The 13,119-nt window shown below is 50.0% G+C and overlaps 1 protein-coding gene across 3 annotated transcripts in view; it reads left to right on the top strand.

Annotated features, from left to right (window-relative positions):
- TBC1D2 (TBC1 domain family member 2) overlaps positions 1-13,119 on the top strand; it is a 45,761-nt gene that overhangs the window by 23,132 nt on the left and 9,510 nt on the right. For all 3 annotated transcript variants that reach the window (XR_010841620.1, XM_059070974.2, XM_059070970.2), the window contains 4 exons: positions 27-422; positions 4,119-4,229; positions 6,163-6,350; positions 7,425-7,901. Coding sequence is in view for 2 of the 3 variants with exons in the window: in XM_059070974.2 (XP_058926957.1) it covers positions 27-422; positions 4,119-4,229; positions 6,163-6,350; positions 7,425-7,901 (1,172 nt within the window). In the remaining variant the exon portion in view is untranslated. The remainder of the gene's footprint in view (positions 1-26; positions 423-4,118; positions 4,230-6,162; positions 6,351-7,424; positions 7,902-13,119) is intronic.

Raw genomic sequence — 13,119 nt, 5'->3', positions numbered from 1 at the left:
CCGAGCTCTTCCCTTTCCCCGTGCAGGAGCTGGTGAAGATCCTGCACAAGGCGCTGGAGGCTGCCCAGCAGGAGAAGAGGGTGTCCAGTGCGTACCTGGCAGCAGCCGAGGACAAGGACCGGCTGGAGCTGGTGCGGCACAAAGTGCGGCAGATCGCGGAGCTGGGCAGGCGGGTGGAGGCCCTGGAACAGGAGCGGGAGAGCCTGGTGCAGACGGCAAGCCTGTGGGAACAGCAGGTGCAGGAGCTGCGGCAGCACGTGCAGCTGCTCATGGACAAGAACCAGGCTAAGCAGCAGGTCATCTGTAAACTCTCTGAGAAGGTCACCCAGGACTTCATGCATCCCCCCAACCAGCCCCCTGCACCCCCAGTTGCAGCTGACAGGGGCCTCCTGAGCCAACAGGAAAAGATGGAGCACCTGAAGGTAGGGGCCCCTCCCTCCAGGCCCTGGGGCCTTGGGGGAAGGCACTACTCTTGACCCCAAGGGTTTTCTGGACAGAGCTGGGATGACCCTTAATACTGGAGTATTCACATCTGCAACAGACATTGATAGAAATGTTGCTACACGCTTCCTCACTTCCTTAACCAGCAGGCCCAATGCAATTTGACCTTTTCATGATATCCTAGGCTGAAAGGTGAAGGTATCTCTAAATTATCAAAGTAGAGATGAAAGAGCCCAAGAAGGAGCCAGAACTCCTAAGCGCTTTGGGGCCTGGCCTGCTCAGCCTCCTTTAGCGCCACACTGATGCTCTCAGGAGGCCCCGAGGTGCCCGGCAGCCCTCCCCAGTGGTCCTGCACACGAGTAGTGACCTGTGGCTGGCTGTAACTTGTTCCTGATAATGACAATAATCGCTACTCCTACTTACAGATTGTTTACCGTGTGGTAGGCACTGTCCTAAGTGCTTTACTTTCATCACTTCATTCAGTCCTCGCACCAGCCTGGTGAGGTAGCTGCTTATGTGCTCCCCACTTTACAGATGAGAGTGCCAGGGCTGAGAAAGGTGAAGTAACTTGCCCAGGACCATGTGCAGAGGTAGTGGGGGGACTGGAACTGGGTTGCAGCTCACCTCTCTGACTAGTCTTGTCTGCTCTGCTGCCTTCCAGCCTCTGTGGCCCTTCCAGCCACCAACATCATCCTGGCCTCACCCTTGCCCAGGGTGTGGCTCTCACCTGGGAAAGGCCACCCCATCCCGCAGGGACCAGTTGCAACACGGGGGGCAGGAACTTTATTTTAAGTGTGATACCTGCCGCGGGCTGTAGCCTCCTCTCTGAAGGGTGGTGACAGGAGCTGGGGACAGGTGCGGCTCGTACCCACCGTCCCTACAGGCAGCCACATAGCCCCAGTCAGTCCTTCCCCAGCCCTTGCACTCACAGCCACAAGAGTATACATCGGATTACCACGGAAATCCTGTGCTGCTGTATCAAAGAACTGCTGTCGGACAGGGTAAGAGCGGGAAAGGAAGAAAGAGAGAAATCCGGGAGCTTTTGAGAGACCAGTGGGCAGTGTGGTATAGTGGCCACTCCCCAAGTTCTGAAGTCAGGCAGACTGCCTCTTGCTAGCTGTATGACCTTGGGCAAGTTATCTCACCTTTATATAACATGGCCTAACCAGTCCTACAGAGTTGTTAGAAGGGGAAAGGAAGATGACGTGAAACCCAGATTCCCTTCCCTTTCTTTCAGCATGAAGAAGCATATAACCAGTCTCTGAACCTTTTCCCTTATTTCGTCTAAAATCAGAGATTCTTTTGAGTGCAAAATAAAAACAAAACCTTTCAAATGCAGATGAAGCTAGGTTGTTAGAAAGCTGTGAGTCCCTCACAAAGCAGTGAAAATTGCTTCCATGAGATTGCTTTCCTACCCTGCTCTGCCCTGCTAAGTGTCTTCTTTCTGTGCCCATCCTGCTGGAATCCACTGTTGAAGACCCAGTAGAGCAGCATGGAGGTCAAAGAGATAGACTCGCTGGGTGCCTCCAGACCGTCTCAGAGAGTTGCCCGGAAGTATGAACTCACCTAAATGACTGAGCGTGCCCCTGAGTTTGCATGTTCAGGATTTTAATTTATCAGTGAGCCCAGATATGAAGAGATTCTGGGTACAATTCACATCAACCATGCTTACATTTATGGCTGCTCCTCAGAGGTTGTTAGAAAGCTATCAGTCCTGCAGCTGACACCTTGGAGGTGTTTTCTGCTAGAAGGAGTTGCATGTACTAGACTCCCTTATTTTTTAGCCTTTAGGTCTCTGATCTAGAAAAAAATAGAAGACCCATCAAAACTCCACTGTCTTTAAGTTTTGGGACAGAGTGTGTTCACATTTTCCTGCTTGCCCTTGTGGTTAAGGACACTCAACTTTAAGGAAATGCCCCCTTGTTGTTGAAACTGTCAGTGTGAGGACAGAATCACTGACTTCTTGAATATCAGAGCCAGAAAGACTCAGAGATCTAGTCTGCCCCCTCGTTTTCTGGCACGGTCGGCCGAGTCCTGGGGAGGGGAAAGGACTGGCCCAGGGTCGCACAGTATAAGCAGCAGGGGTACAACCTGACCCCAGGTGTCCCCACGTCCAATCCACTGCCTTCCCCACTAGCACAAGGGCTAGTCCACACGGCATTTCCCGAAGACGATTCCCGGGTCCCGGGTCCCTGTGAAAGCAGGAGGGCAAACTCTCTTCTTCCCTGTCCCCTTTCTCCAGTTGTGTTTTCCTCCTTTGCCTCACTGGTGACAGTCACGTGGCTTTTCTCTTCTCGGAGCTCTCTCTTTTTCCTCCCTACAGTTTTGAGCTAAGAAGAACACTCAAGGTAGAGCAATGAGCGAACGGGAAGGCACTGCCCAGATGCCACCCCACCCAGGCCCACGGCTGCTCTGAGGGGCACTTGTACCTGCCTTCCTTGTCCGGGCTGCAAACAGGGTGCCCTGTGCGACACATCCAAAGCCTTGGAGGGCCCCTGGACATGAATTGGAGATGAGCTAGGAGGGATCTTGGCCAGAATGAAGAGGGTCAGCACGGCCTATGAGCTGTACACAAGTGACCCATCCGTGATGTTGAAGTGCCATGGGCAAGGTGTGCTATTCTTAATTTCCTGATAAATCAGGGCCTATCCGAAGTCGTACCTGCAGTAGTCTCTCATACCCATCTACAGGCCAGTACATTTTCTTGAGTGAGAGAGAAAGGGATTGAGTTTCCGTTAGTAAATGCCCTGGAATTGCTAGGTATCGCTGTGAGCATGTGTGGTCCACTGTTCCCACAGTGTCCATCCAATCAGAATAAAGATTGAGAGCCATGGCTGCAGCTGTGGCTACTCCTTTCAGGCTCCTGCTTGACCCTCCCCAGTGCATGGCCAGCTTCTCCTTGCATGCCCCAGCAGGAAGATCATACTCCCTCCCCTGGACAGCTTGCCAAAGGAAAACTCTAGGCTCAGATATAAACATTACAACTTTATTCATAATAGAAACAAACCAGGGACTTCCATGGTGGTCCAGTGGTTAAGACTCCACGCTTCCACTGCAGGGAGCATGGGTTCAATCAGGGAACTAAGAGCCCGCAACAGGAGAAGGATTATATCTAAGTTATGGTAAATTCACCTAATAGAATAGTGATCAGACATTTAAAATTATCATTGGGAAGCTTCTGTAGCAACATAGAAAAGTATTTATAAAGTGACACTAAGTAAAAAATTTTCACCCAAAATTGTTCAGTATGATCACCAATATATGACAAAATATTTTTACTTAAAAAACAAACACTACTTGAATGTTTGCTCTGATTTGGTCCTTGTATTTAGTGTGCATGTTACCTCACTTAGTCAGCAGCTGCCAAGTGGGGTAGTGGTATTTGCTCCTTTTACAGATGAGGAAGGAGAGGGTCAGACTGATTCAGTGAGGCCTCCCAGCCAGGACTTGAAGAGCCAGGACTTGAAGTCCACGCTTAATGCTCTCTCCACCATGTCATGCTGGCATCAAGATTAGAGAAGGGGGCTATCACTATTATTTTTTTTCTTTCAGACTTCCTTTTCTGTTGCCATTATTGGAAATTTCTAAAGGAAGAAAGTGTTGGCAGCTCATTTGAGAGTGAGGACCAGGGAGATGTTTCTGGTGCAGTTCATTAAATGCTTTCCTCTCTCCTCCAGGATGACATGGAAGCATACCGGACCCAGAACCGCTTTCTCAACTCCGAGATCCACCAGGTCACAAAGATCTGGAGAAAGGTGGCTGAGAAGGAGAAGGCCCTCCTGATGAAGGTGAGGTGCAGGAGCCCTGTTCTGGCCCTCTCTGTCCCCAGCCACCTTTCCAGTCCTCTCACCACCTCACCACTGTCTCACTCTCTCCTCATGACCTGACTGCTCTCCCTCTGGACCGTGCCCTTCATGAGCTGTCTTCCACATATCAGGGTTCTGTGCTCTGCTGACTGCCGCTTCTGATCACAGAGGTGAGGGGAAGGGGCAGGCAGCCACTGCTGTCCCACCTCCCCACGTTGCTGCAAGCCCCCACCCCCTAAAGTAACTGCCAGGGGATTTAAAGGGCCTTTCCCCTCTTTGTATTTCCCTTTTTCCCCTTTTGGGAGCCAGGTATTAACTCTGCATTCCAAAACCACCACAAATATGGGGGAAATTAGGAAGTGACCACGCATGCCCAGGGAAAGGCTCAGAAAAGACCTAAGAGGAGCTTAAGTTTATACCTCAGGCTGATCCTGGGCACAGAGACAGCCTACAACAGTCAAAACCAAAAACCAAAACAGCAAACCCTAGGTAAGAAGGAGTATCTGATTTCCAGAGTTAACACTGGCATTTTTAATAATATAATAGCTAGTTATTTTACCAGCAAAAGCGGGTTTATTCGGGACTAACCAGAGGAATTACAATTTGGGATACTTGAACTATGGTGAACCACAGGCAGATTCAGGGAACAAGGAAGGAGAACTTGCGTTTTATAGGGAAAAGGAAGGGGTTGGGAGGGGCTGTGATAATAAGTCCATTGGAGGAAACTAGGAGTCCCAAGTATGGAGGCTTCTCATTGGCTGGATTGCTACAGTCCCTGATTGGCTGAGCTGTCTTGGCATGGAGAGAAGTTTTCCTGTTCCTGCTCGATAGTAAAGGCAGCTTCATGTCAGAGGTGTAGGTGAACATCCCTTCCTGTTTGGAGAAATTAATGATGCCTGTGGCAGGGCCTGAGAGGTCCCCATACAGGCCTGACCAGACTTCTTTTTTAGCTGAGCTTTCTTTAATTAATTCCACCCCACCTTATTAGGTTCAGATGTCTAGTTTTCAACAAAATATCACAAAGCATACAAAGAAACAGGAAGATACGGGTAGGCAGGTAGGGAATGTGCAATGTGTGTTCCACGAGGCGGGAGAGAGGTGGTGTGTTGGAGAAATGGAAAAAGCCCACGTGGTGGCAGAAGGCACAAGGGCAGTGTCCAGAGCTCCATGTCCATCCATCCCCTGGGCACTGCTCAGGTGTACCCCCTACAGAGAGCTTGCTCTGGGCCAAGTGCCCTGGAAGGGCTTTGTACACATTGGCTCATCTAGAGTCACATATAAGAATTCTAGGGCTTCCCTGGTGGCGCAGTGGTTGAGAGTCTGCCTGCCAATGCAGGTGGACACGGGTTCGTGCCCCGGTCCGGGAAGATCCCACGTGCCGTGCAGCGGCTGGGCCCGTGAGCCATGGCCGCTGAGCCTGCACGTCCGGAGCCTGTGCTCCACAACAGGAGAGGCCACAGCAGTGAGAGGCCCGTGTACCGCAAAAAAAAAGAAAAGAAAAAAAAAAAGAAAAAAGAATTCTGAGGCAGACTCTGTATTATCCCCATTGTTCAGATGAAGAAGTTAAAGCACAGAGAGGTTAAGTAACTTGCCGTAGATCACCCAGCCTGCAGTAACTGATCTAGGATGGGAGTGCAGGCAATGCAAGAGCCTATGCTGCTGCCCACCTCTCCCCTCATTTTTGTGAGTCCAGCCCCTGCCCTGGGCCTGGTTCTCTTGCCTGGAGCCCTGTCTGCCTTGCTGTAAACTCTTGGATTTAGGACTCCTCTCCTTTCCTTTATATGAATGGCTGGGGTTGGGGGGATGGGAGATGAGAGCTGGAAGTAGGGCTGGACTTCCTAAAGCTGTTCAGGCCTCAGGCCTCTGGCCCAAGCCCAACCAGGTGGCCTGACCAGCCCACCCCTCCCTCCCACAGTGTGCCTACCTCCAAGCCAAGAACTGCCAGGTGGAAAGCAAGTACCTGGCGGGGCTACGGAGGCTGCAGGAGGCCGTGGGGGTCGAGGCAGGCGAGTGTTCGGAGCTACTGAGGCAGCTCATCCAGGAGGCGCTGCAGTGGGAAGCCAGCGAGGCCTCAGCTGACAGCGTTGTGCTGAGCCCCATCAGGTGAGCCCAGAGCAGGGCTGGGTCTTCATGACCTGGGGGCCGCCAGCCACCCTGCTACCAGTTGCTGCTGACTGTGTGTGAGCCCTGCACATGCTTACCTCCTTGTACCTCCAGATTAGTGATCATGTGGTTGAAGTGAGCCCCATTTTACAGCTGAGAGGCACTGTGGGCTCAGAGGAGGCAGCCCCTTGCCCAAGGCCACACAACATATTAGTGCATTTGGTGTGGGCCTGCCTCCAGAGTTCTGTTTTTTCAACTTCCCCAGGCTGCCTCCCAGGGGTGTTTGTCAGAGAGGGGAGGAAGGGAGACAAGCCAGCTGCCTCCTTTGAGCCAAGCCTTTGCTGAGCACAGTGGACCTGAGCAGATAAATATACAGAAGGGGCTGTGGCTGGGGTCAAAGTTCCCTAGAGGCTGGATGGTCAGTCCAGTGGCCAGAGCCCAGGCTTTGGAGCCAGACTTGGCTTTCTCACTGTGTAACTTTGGACAAGTCACTTCACCTTTCTGAGCCTCATACGCAGCCTCCATAAGATGTGGGCTAAGATCCCTGCTTTGCAGGATCATGAGGATTAAATGAGATAGCACAGGCAGAGCACGTAATAGGAGCCAATAAATGTTGACTCTATGAAAGGCCATCTTTCTGCTTGTTGTTGGTGCTTCCTGTTCCCCATCTGTCCTTGGGCTTACTGGCTGTGGAAGTGGGCTTCTGTCATGGCAGTAGAGGATTTCTTGGGCCTAAGGCTTCATGGAATAATAAGAGGGTCCTTTATATTTACACAGAATGAATGAGCAGATATCTTTTCAGCACTTGCCATGTACCAGACACTGTCTCTAGCCCCCTAGCAATTTACATCAGAGGAGCTCATTGGGTCTTCATGAGGCAGAGCAAGGAGTTCCTATACCCATTGTACAGAGCAAAGTGAGGTTCAGAGCGCTGAAGTGACCTGCCCAGAGTTACATGGCCAACCTGCAGTGAAGTGCAGGCAGGCTTCCTGCCCAGGGTCCACCCTCTCCCTGCTGCCCCTTATCTGGGGAAGGGCCTTGCAAGGTGTCGCTGACACAGGCTTTTGCTGGCAGCGAGTATGACGAGTACGGCTTCCCGACAGTACCCAACTATGAGGTGGAAGACCTGAGGCTGCTGGCCAAGATCCAGGCGCTGGAAGTGCACTCCCACCACCTGCTGGCCCACGAGGCGGTGGAGCAGCCTCTGCGGGAGCGCTGGGCTGCCCTGGGTGAGCTGGCCCCCTCGGCGGAGATCAAGCAGCTGCTGCGGGCGGGCGTGCCCCGCGAGCACCGCCCGCGCGTCTGGAAATGGCTGGTCCGCCTCCGTGTCAAGCACCTGCAGGGCCCCGGCCGCTACCAGGAGCTACTGAGCCAGGGCCAGGCCTGCAAGCACCCCGCCGCACGCCAGATCGAGCTGGACCTGAACCGGACCTTCCCCAGCAACAAGCATTTCACCTGTCCCGCCTCCAGCTTCCCTGACAGGCTCCGCCGGGTACTGCTGGCTTTCTCCTGGCAGAACCCCACCATCGGCTACTGCCAGGGCCTAAACAGGTAAGCCACACTGCCCCCGTGAGGGCACAGCCTCTGCCTTCCAGGGCACCTCTCTGTCTCTCTGGAGCCTCCCAAGAAGCCAGAGACGTCAACCCAGGAGGCTTGGTCCCCACCATATGGATGGGGACAAGCAGGTGAAAGGGAGCGTTCAAGACAGATTCGGGCCAGAGCCCCAGGCTCCTCGTCCCGTACCCTCTCCTGTGATTTGTCCTCAGGGTGGTGCCACTCCCATAGAGAGCACGCGAGCAGGCCCGCTGGGGTTGTATAGCCCACAGCAAGCTCAAGTATTGCATGACTGCCTGGGTCAGGGATCATTGCTTTCAGCAAAATCCACTCAGAGGAGCCCAAGGAAAAGAGAATTTGTAAATGTTACAGAGGAAACTCCCAGAAGCCAGAAAAAGGAAATAGAGCTAGGAGCCAGATAGATGGTCTTCGGAAGCCAAGGCAACCGCTTCGTCTAGCAGGGCCATAGCACAGCACAACGCCAGGGGGAGCCATTCATGCCGTATTCCAGAGGGACGCTGTCCCCTGAGATTGTGCCTCCCTCTGTGGGCTGCGTGGTCTCTGGCCTTTCCCATAATACATGGCTGCTTCCTTCTCTCTCAGCAGACCAGCCTCACTGTCTGTCATTCCTTGGACATTTAGGGCCCATCAGGGCTGTCAGAACAGAGTCCTCAGCCCCTAAGTCAAGCCTTTCAGCAATCCACTTGTCAATACCCTCATGTCTCAGGCCTAAATTCCCAAAGGAAGGAATCTGGCCCAGCCTGGATTAATTTCTACTTCTGGTTCAACAGCCGGAGACACGGGATGGGAGCTGGGGGTGGGGTGGGGTGACTTGGTAGGGCTGCCCCCGCCATTACTTTGGAGAACTCTCGTGGCTGCCCCCAGTTATCTCGATAGAGGTGGTATAATCTCAACTATTTCCCAAAGCAAGTTTCGGTTCAACTTTATTTTATTTATTTATTTTTAAATATATTTTATTATTATTTTTAACATCTTTATTGGAGTATAATTGCTTTACAATGGTGTGTTAGTTTCTGCTGTACAACAAAGTGAATCAGCTATGCGTATACATAGATCCCCATATCCCCTCCCTCTCGCGTCTCCCTCCCATGCTCCCTATCCCACGCCTCAACTTAAACACATATATACTCAAGCAAATTTTACATAAGTCATTCTGCTCTTTTTTTCAGGCAGTGTGTGACATTTACTTAACACAGAATAAATATTTAGTGTCCCTACTCAACGTTGAATGGTTCCCAAGAATAGATATATTTGATACTTTTTTCCAGCTTAAGTTGGGTGAAATTGAGCATATACATGTACCATTACTGGGAATTCAGAGTTAAGCCCGAACAGTAATGCCTCTCAGTCTAAGCCTCCTTGGAAAACATGTTCAGATTTCATGCTGCTCTAAACGTCTGCTACAAGAGATGTCCATAGAAATTCATTCATTCATTCATTCATTTAAACAGCTGAGCAGAAGCCTGCACACTTCTCATCTGTTTGAACATGTTAAAACCCAGAAGGCACAAAACTTTTGAATCCTCTTTTTAGGATTAGATTTGAAGGGAGCTAGAAGCTCTGAGACTGTATGAATAATTTGTACACTTCATGCAAAGGTCAGGTAGGCGCTAAGACATAATGAGGGCCTCCTGCATGCCAGGTACTTACATACCTGATGTCATCTAATCCTCAGGAAAACCCTGGGAGGTGGGCGTTGGTGCCCGCCATTGCCAGGTGAGATAAGAGAGGCTCTGAGAAGCTAAGGAATCTGCCTGGGCCTCACCATGCATGGGCTGCTAACCCTGGTCTCCGGACCCCAGACCTGGTTCTTCCTACCGTCTGCCCTCACTCGGAATGGGAGCTGTAGCAGAGAGTGTGCTGAGGGCACTCAGAAACCTTTTTTCCTGATCAGATATAACCTTTTTTGAGAGCAGGAATGGGCTTAGCCACATATGGGCTTTGGAGTCTAATCTATACTGAAGGAGCAGGGGAAGATCCCAAAGTAGGAGGGGATCTTAAGGTAAGCCATGTAGAAAGGAAAGAAGCCTCTCCCTGTGTGGAAAGAGGCAGCGCCAAAAGTTGCTGAGGGGTATGTAGGAACAGCTGAGACCAAAACCAGAGGTATTTCTTTACTTCTTTCTTTGAATGCTATAGTTATAGGCAGGTATTCATACTATTGCTTTAAATAGAAGATTATTTGTAATAGAGGCTGTTTAAATGTGGAGAGTGCATTGTATTCTTTCAAGGCCCTTCTGCAGCCCCTTTCACTTGTCTGGGTGCTGCCATCTAGTGGCGTCTATTAGAACTGCATGTGTGGTTTCTCGAGGACAGAACCTGCTTTTATGCGAAAAACCCAGCCTGTTTAGAGGGAGACAGATATCATAGTAATGATTTAATGCTAATTCAGAGCAAAATTTTAAAATCCATTTCTCTCTAAAATATAAGTGGAGCGATTTAAAGTAGTTTTTCCTTTCCCACATCACCCTCCTTTGCAGACCTACTTGGGCCTGAATGTCTTCAGCTGGAGTCTGGCTGTAGCCCTGAGCAGTTGCTAGGACCCTAGTGAGTGCCAGCAGCCTCTCATCACTGACCTGTTCTTTTTTTCCACGGGTTTTAAGTGTACAACTCAATGATCTGGAGTAAATTCACAGAGTTGCACAGCCATCACCACAATCCAATTTTAGAACATTTCCATCACCCCTAAAAGACACCTCATGCCAATTTGCAGTCACTCTCGATTCCCACCCCCAGCCCTGAACAACCACATATCTACTTTCTGTCTCTGTGAGTGTGCTTGTTGTGGACATTTCATATACCAATCATACAATATGTGGTCATTTGCATCAAGCTTCTTCCACTTAGCCTGTTCTTGAGGTTCATCCAGGTTGTATCATGTGTTTTGTTCTTTTTTTACCAAGCAGCATTCCATTGCATGGATGTGCCATACTTGGATTATCCACTAACCAGTTGATGGACATTTGGATTGTTTCTACGTTTTGGCTATTATGAATAATGCCATGAACATTCCTGGGCAAGTCTTTGTGTGGATGTATATTTTCCTTTCTCTTGGGTGCATCCTTTTTAACAGAGATTCAGTTTCCACTGTCTATATACACCATACACCATGCACCATAAAGTATGTAAATCTTCTTCTTCTTCTTTTTTTTTTTTTTTTTTTTGGTTATAAGAATGCTGCCACAGACATTCTTGTGTTTGTGCTATTATTTCTGTAGCATTAAAACACACCGGGCTTCCCTGGTGGCGCAGTGGTTGAGAATCCGCCTGCCGATGCAGGAGACACGGGTTCGTGCCCTGGTCCGGGAAGATCCCACATGCCGCGGAGCGGCTGGGCCCGTGAGCCGTGGCCGCTGGGCCTGCACGTCCGGAGCCTGTGCTCCGTAATGGGAGAGGCCACAACAGTGAGAGGCCCACATACCGGAAAAAAAAAAAAAAAAAAAAAAAAACACCCAAAAAGTGAGTCATGAGGAATACACATCTAAAATTTTCACTAGCCCTAACAAATTTCCAAACAGCAACAAGTAAGGCCCATAGAGAGAAAGGGGGAACTGCCAAGGAGTCAGGAAAGGGGTGACTGGTACATGTCAAGGATGGAAAACAGAGGCTGGCTGAGGGTAAGGCAGCTTCCCAGATCTGTCCTTCAGGAGTTAAGCCCGAAGACTGAGGCACAGGCCAAGGAACCTCCTTGTGACTGTAAATGAGAACCTATGGCCTGGGCATCCTCAGGGAGATCAGTCTTTGAGAGGCTAAGAGCAATATGATTTGGAAACAAGGCTCATGGAAGTAAAAACAAGGTCCTTTGGCTTCCTCCACCAGAGGGGTCCTGAGTATCCCACCAAGCATATTGAGAGCATTCCTGGATTCAGAGCTCGTGTCATACCCTTGCCCCCAGTGGCATTATTGGGACTCTCAAAAATAGTGGTGTCCATTCCCAAAGGCGCTGGGCCTTGCTTAGGGCCTTCCATGGGTGGAATCTTAGCAGGATTAAACCTCCTTTTCTGACACAAAGGCTTTATCCTACTGGTTCAGGATTGTGTGCAAAAATTAAAAATAGTATAAATCACTGAACATTATCAACAGGCTCACACATCAAATCACTGACCTTTTAATGTGAGCAGAAATCGAAGCTAATTCTGATACCCACTCCTGGACTGAGAACAGTGGAATGAGGTAGGATAGAGAGAACAAGCTGGACTTTGGGAGTCCTCTGCCACCAACTGATTGTGTGACCTTGAACAAGTCACTGTTGCCCTCTCGGCCTTGATTTTCCTGTCTCTGCAATGACCAGGGATGACCAGCAGAAAGTAGCTGCCTGGAGCCTTATCTTGTGAGTTTCTGAGGCAGCCTCCAGACTCAGTGGGAAAGAGTACCATGATCAATTAGTTATGTCTGCCCTGGGCATAGACAAAGAGAGTGGTGGCTGGTGTATCCCATTGGCTCTCTCTGAGCTAAATAATCTCTGTAGGCCTTCCCACTTTCCCATCTCTGAGAGGCCAAAGCCTACTATTTCCAGGAGACCCGTAACTGTTCTCTCCATCCACTCAGCTAAACTCAGGAGGGTCTGTACAAATACTTTAGCCAGAGTGGAGAGAAATACCTTCCCAATCGACTAGGGAGAGAAAAAGGATTTCTTTTTTTCTTTTCAGAAACCGTTTATTTTTTTAAAAAAGTGTAAACCTCAGAAGATGTTGGAGGTCACGAATCCAACCTAGTAAGAGCCCAGAGAAGCATGAATATCTAGACAATGAAATGTGCTCTTTAAGTCCATTGAGAGTGTGAGGCTGCCCCACGCTGAAAGCGGCATCTCCCTAAGGGTGTTCAGCAGGTGCACTGTGCACAGCCCCACTAGGCAGCCCTGTATTAGTCGCGTGGGGCTTTGTTAACGTGAGATTTCTAAGAGGCTTTGTTAAGATATGTATATCATAAACCTCTAAAAGGGGGTTAGAGTATGCAGTATTCCCCAACACCTTTGAATATGGGACCATATGCTCACCTAGCATCTTAGACCAGTACGTTTTGGGAAATGTATTCTTGGCTTCACCCTGGACAAGACTTTCCAGGGAAGGTGGGGGAAGGAGAGAAAACAGTGCTTCTTCCAGGCACACATCCCTGCTCAGCACTGTGGGTTGTCTTCTTTCTTACCCATGGTCTCATTAGAGCCTCATGATAACTCTAGGGGAGAGGGGAAGCAAAG

The sequence above is a fragment of the Kogia breviceps genome, chromosome 8, assembly GCF_026419965.1.
Source record: "Kogia breviceps isolate mKogBre1 chromosome 8, mKogBre1 haplotype 1, whole genome shotgun sequence".
NCBI classification, from domain to species: domain Eukaryota; kingdom Metazoa; phylum Chordata; class Mammalia; order Artiodactyla; family Physeteridae; genus Kogia; species Kogia breviceps.
The sequence above is the reverse complement of the archived record's forward strand: the minus strand, read 5'-3'. Positions and strand labels throughout refer to the sequence as shown.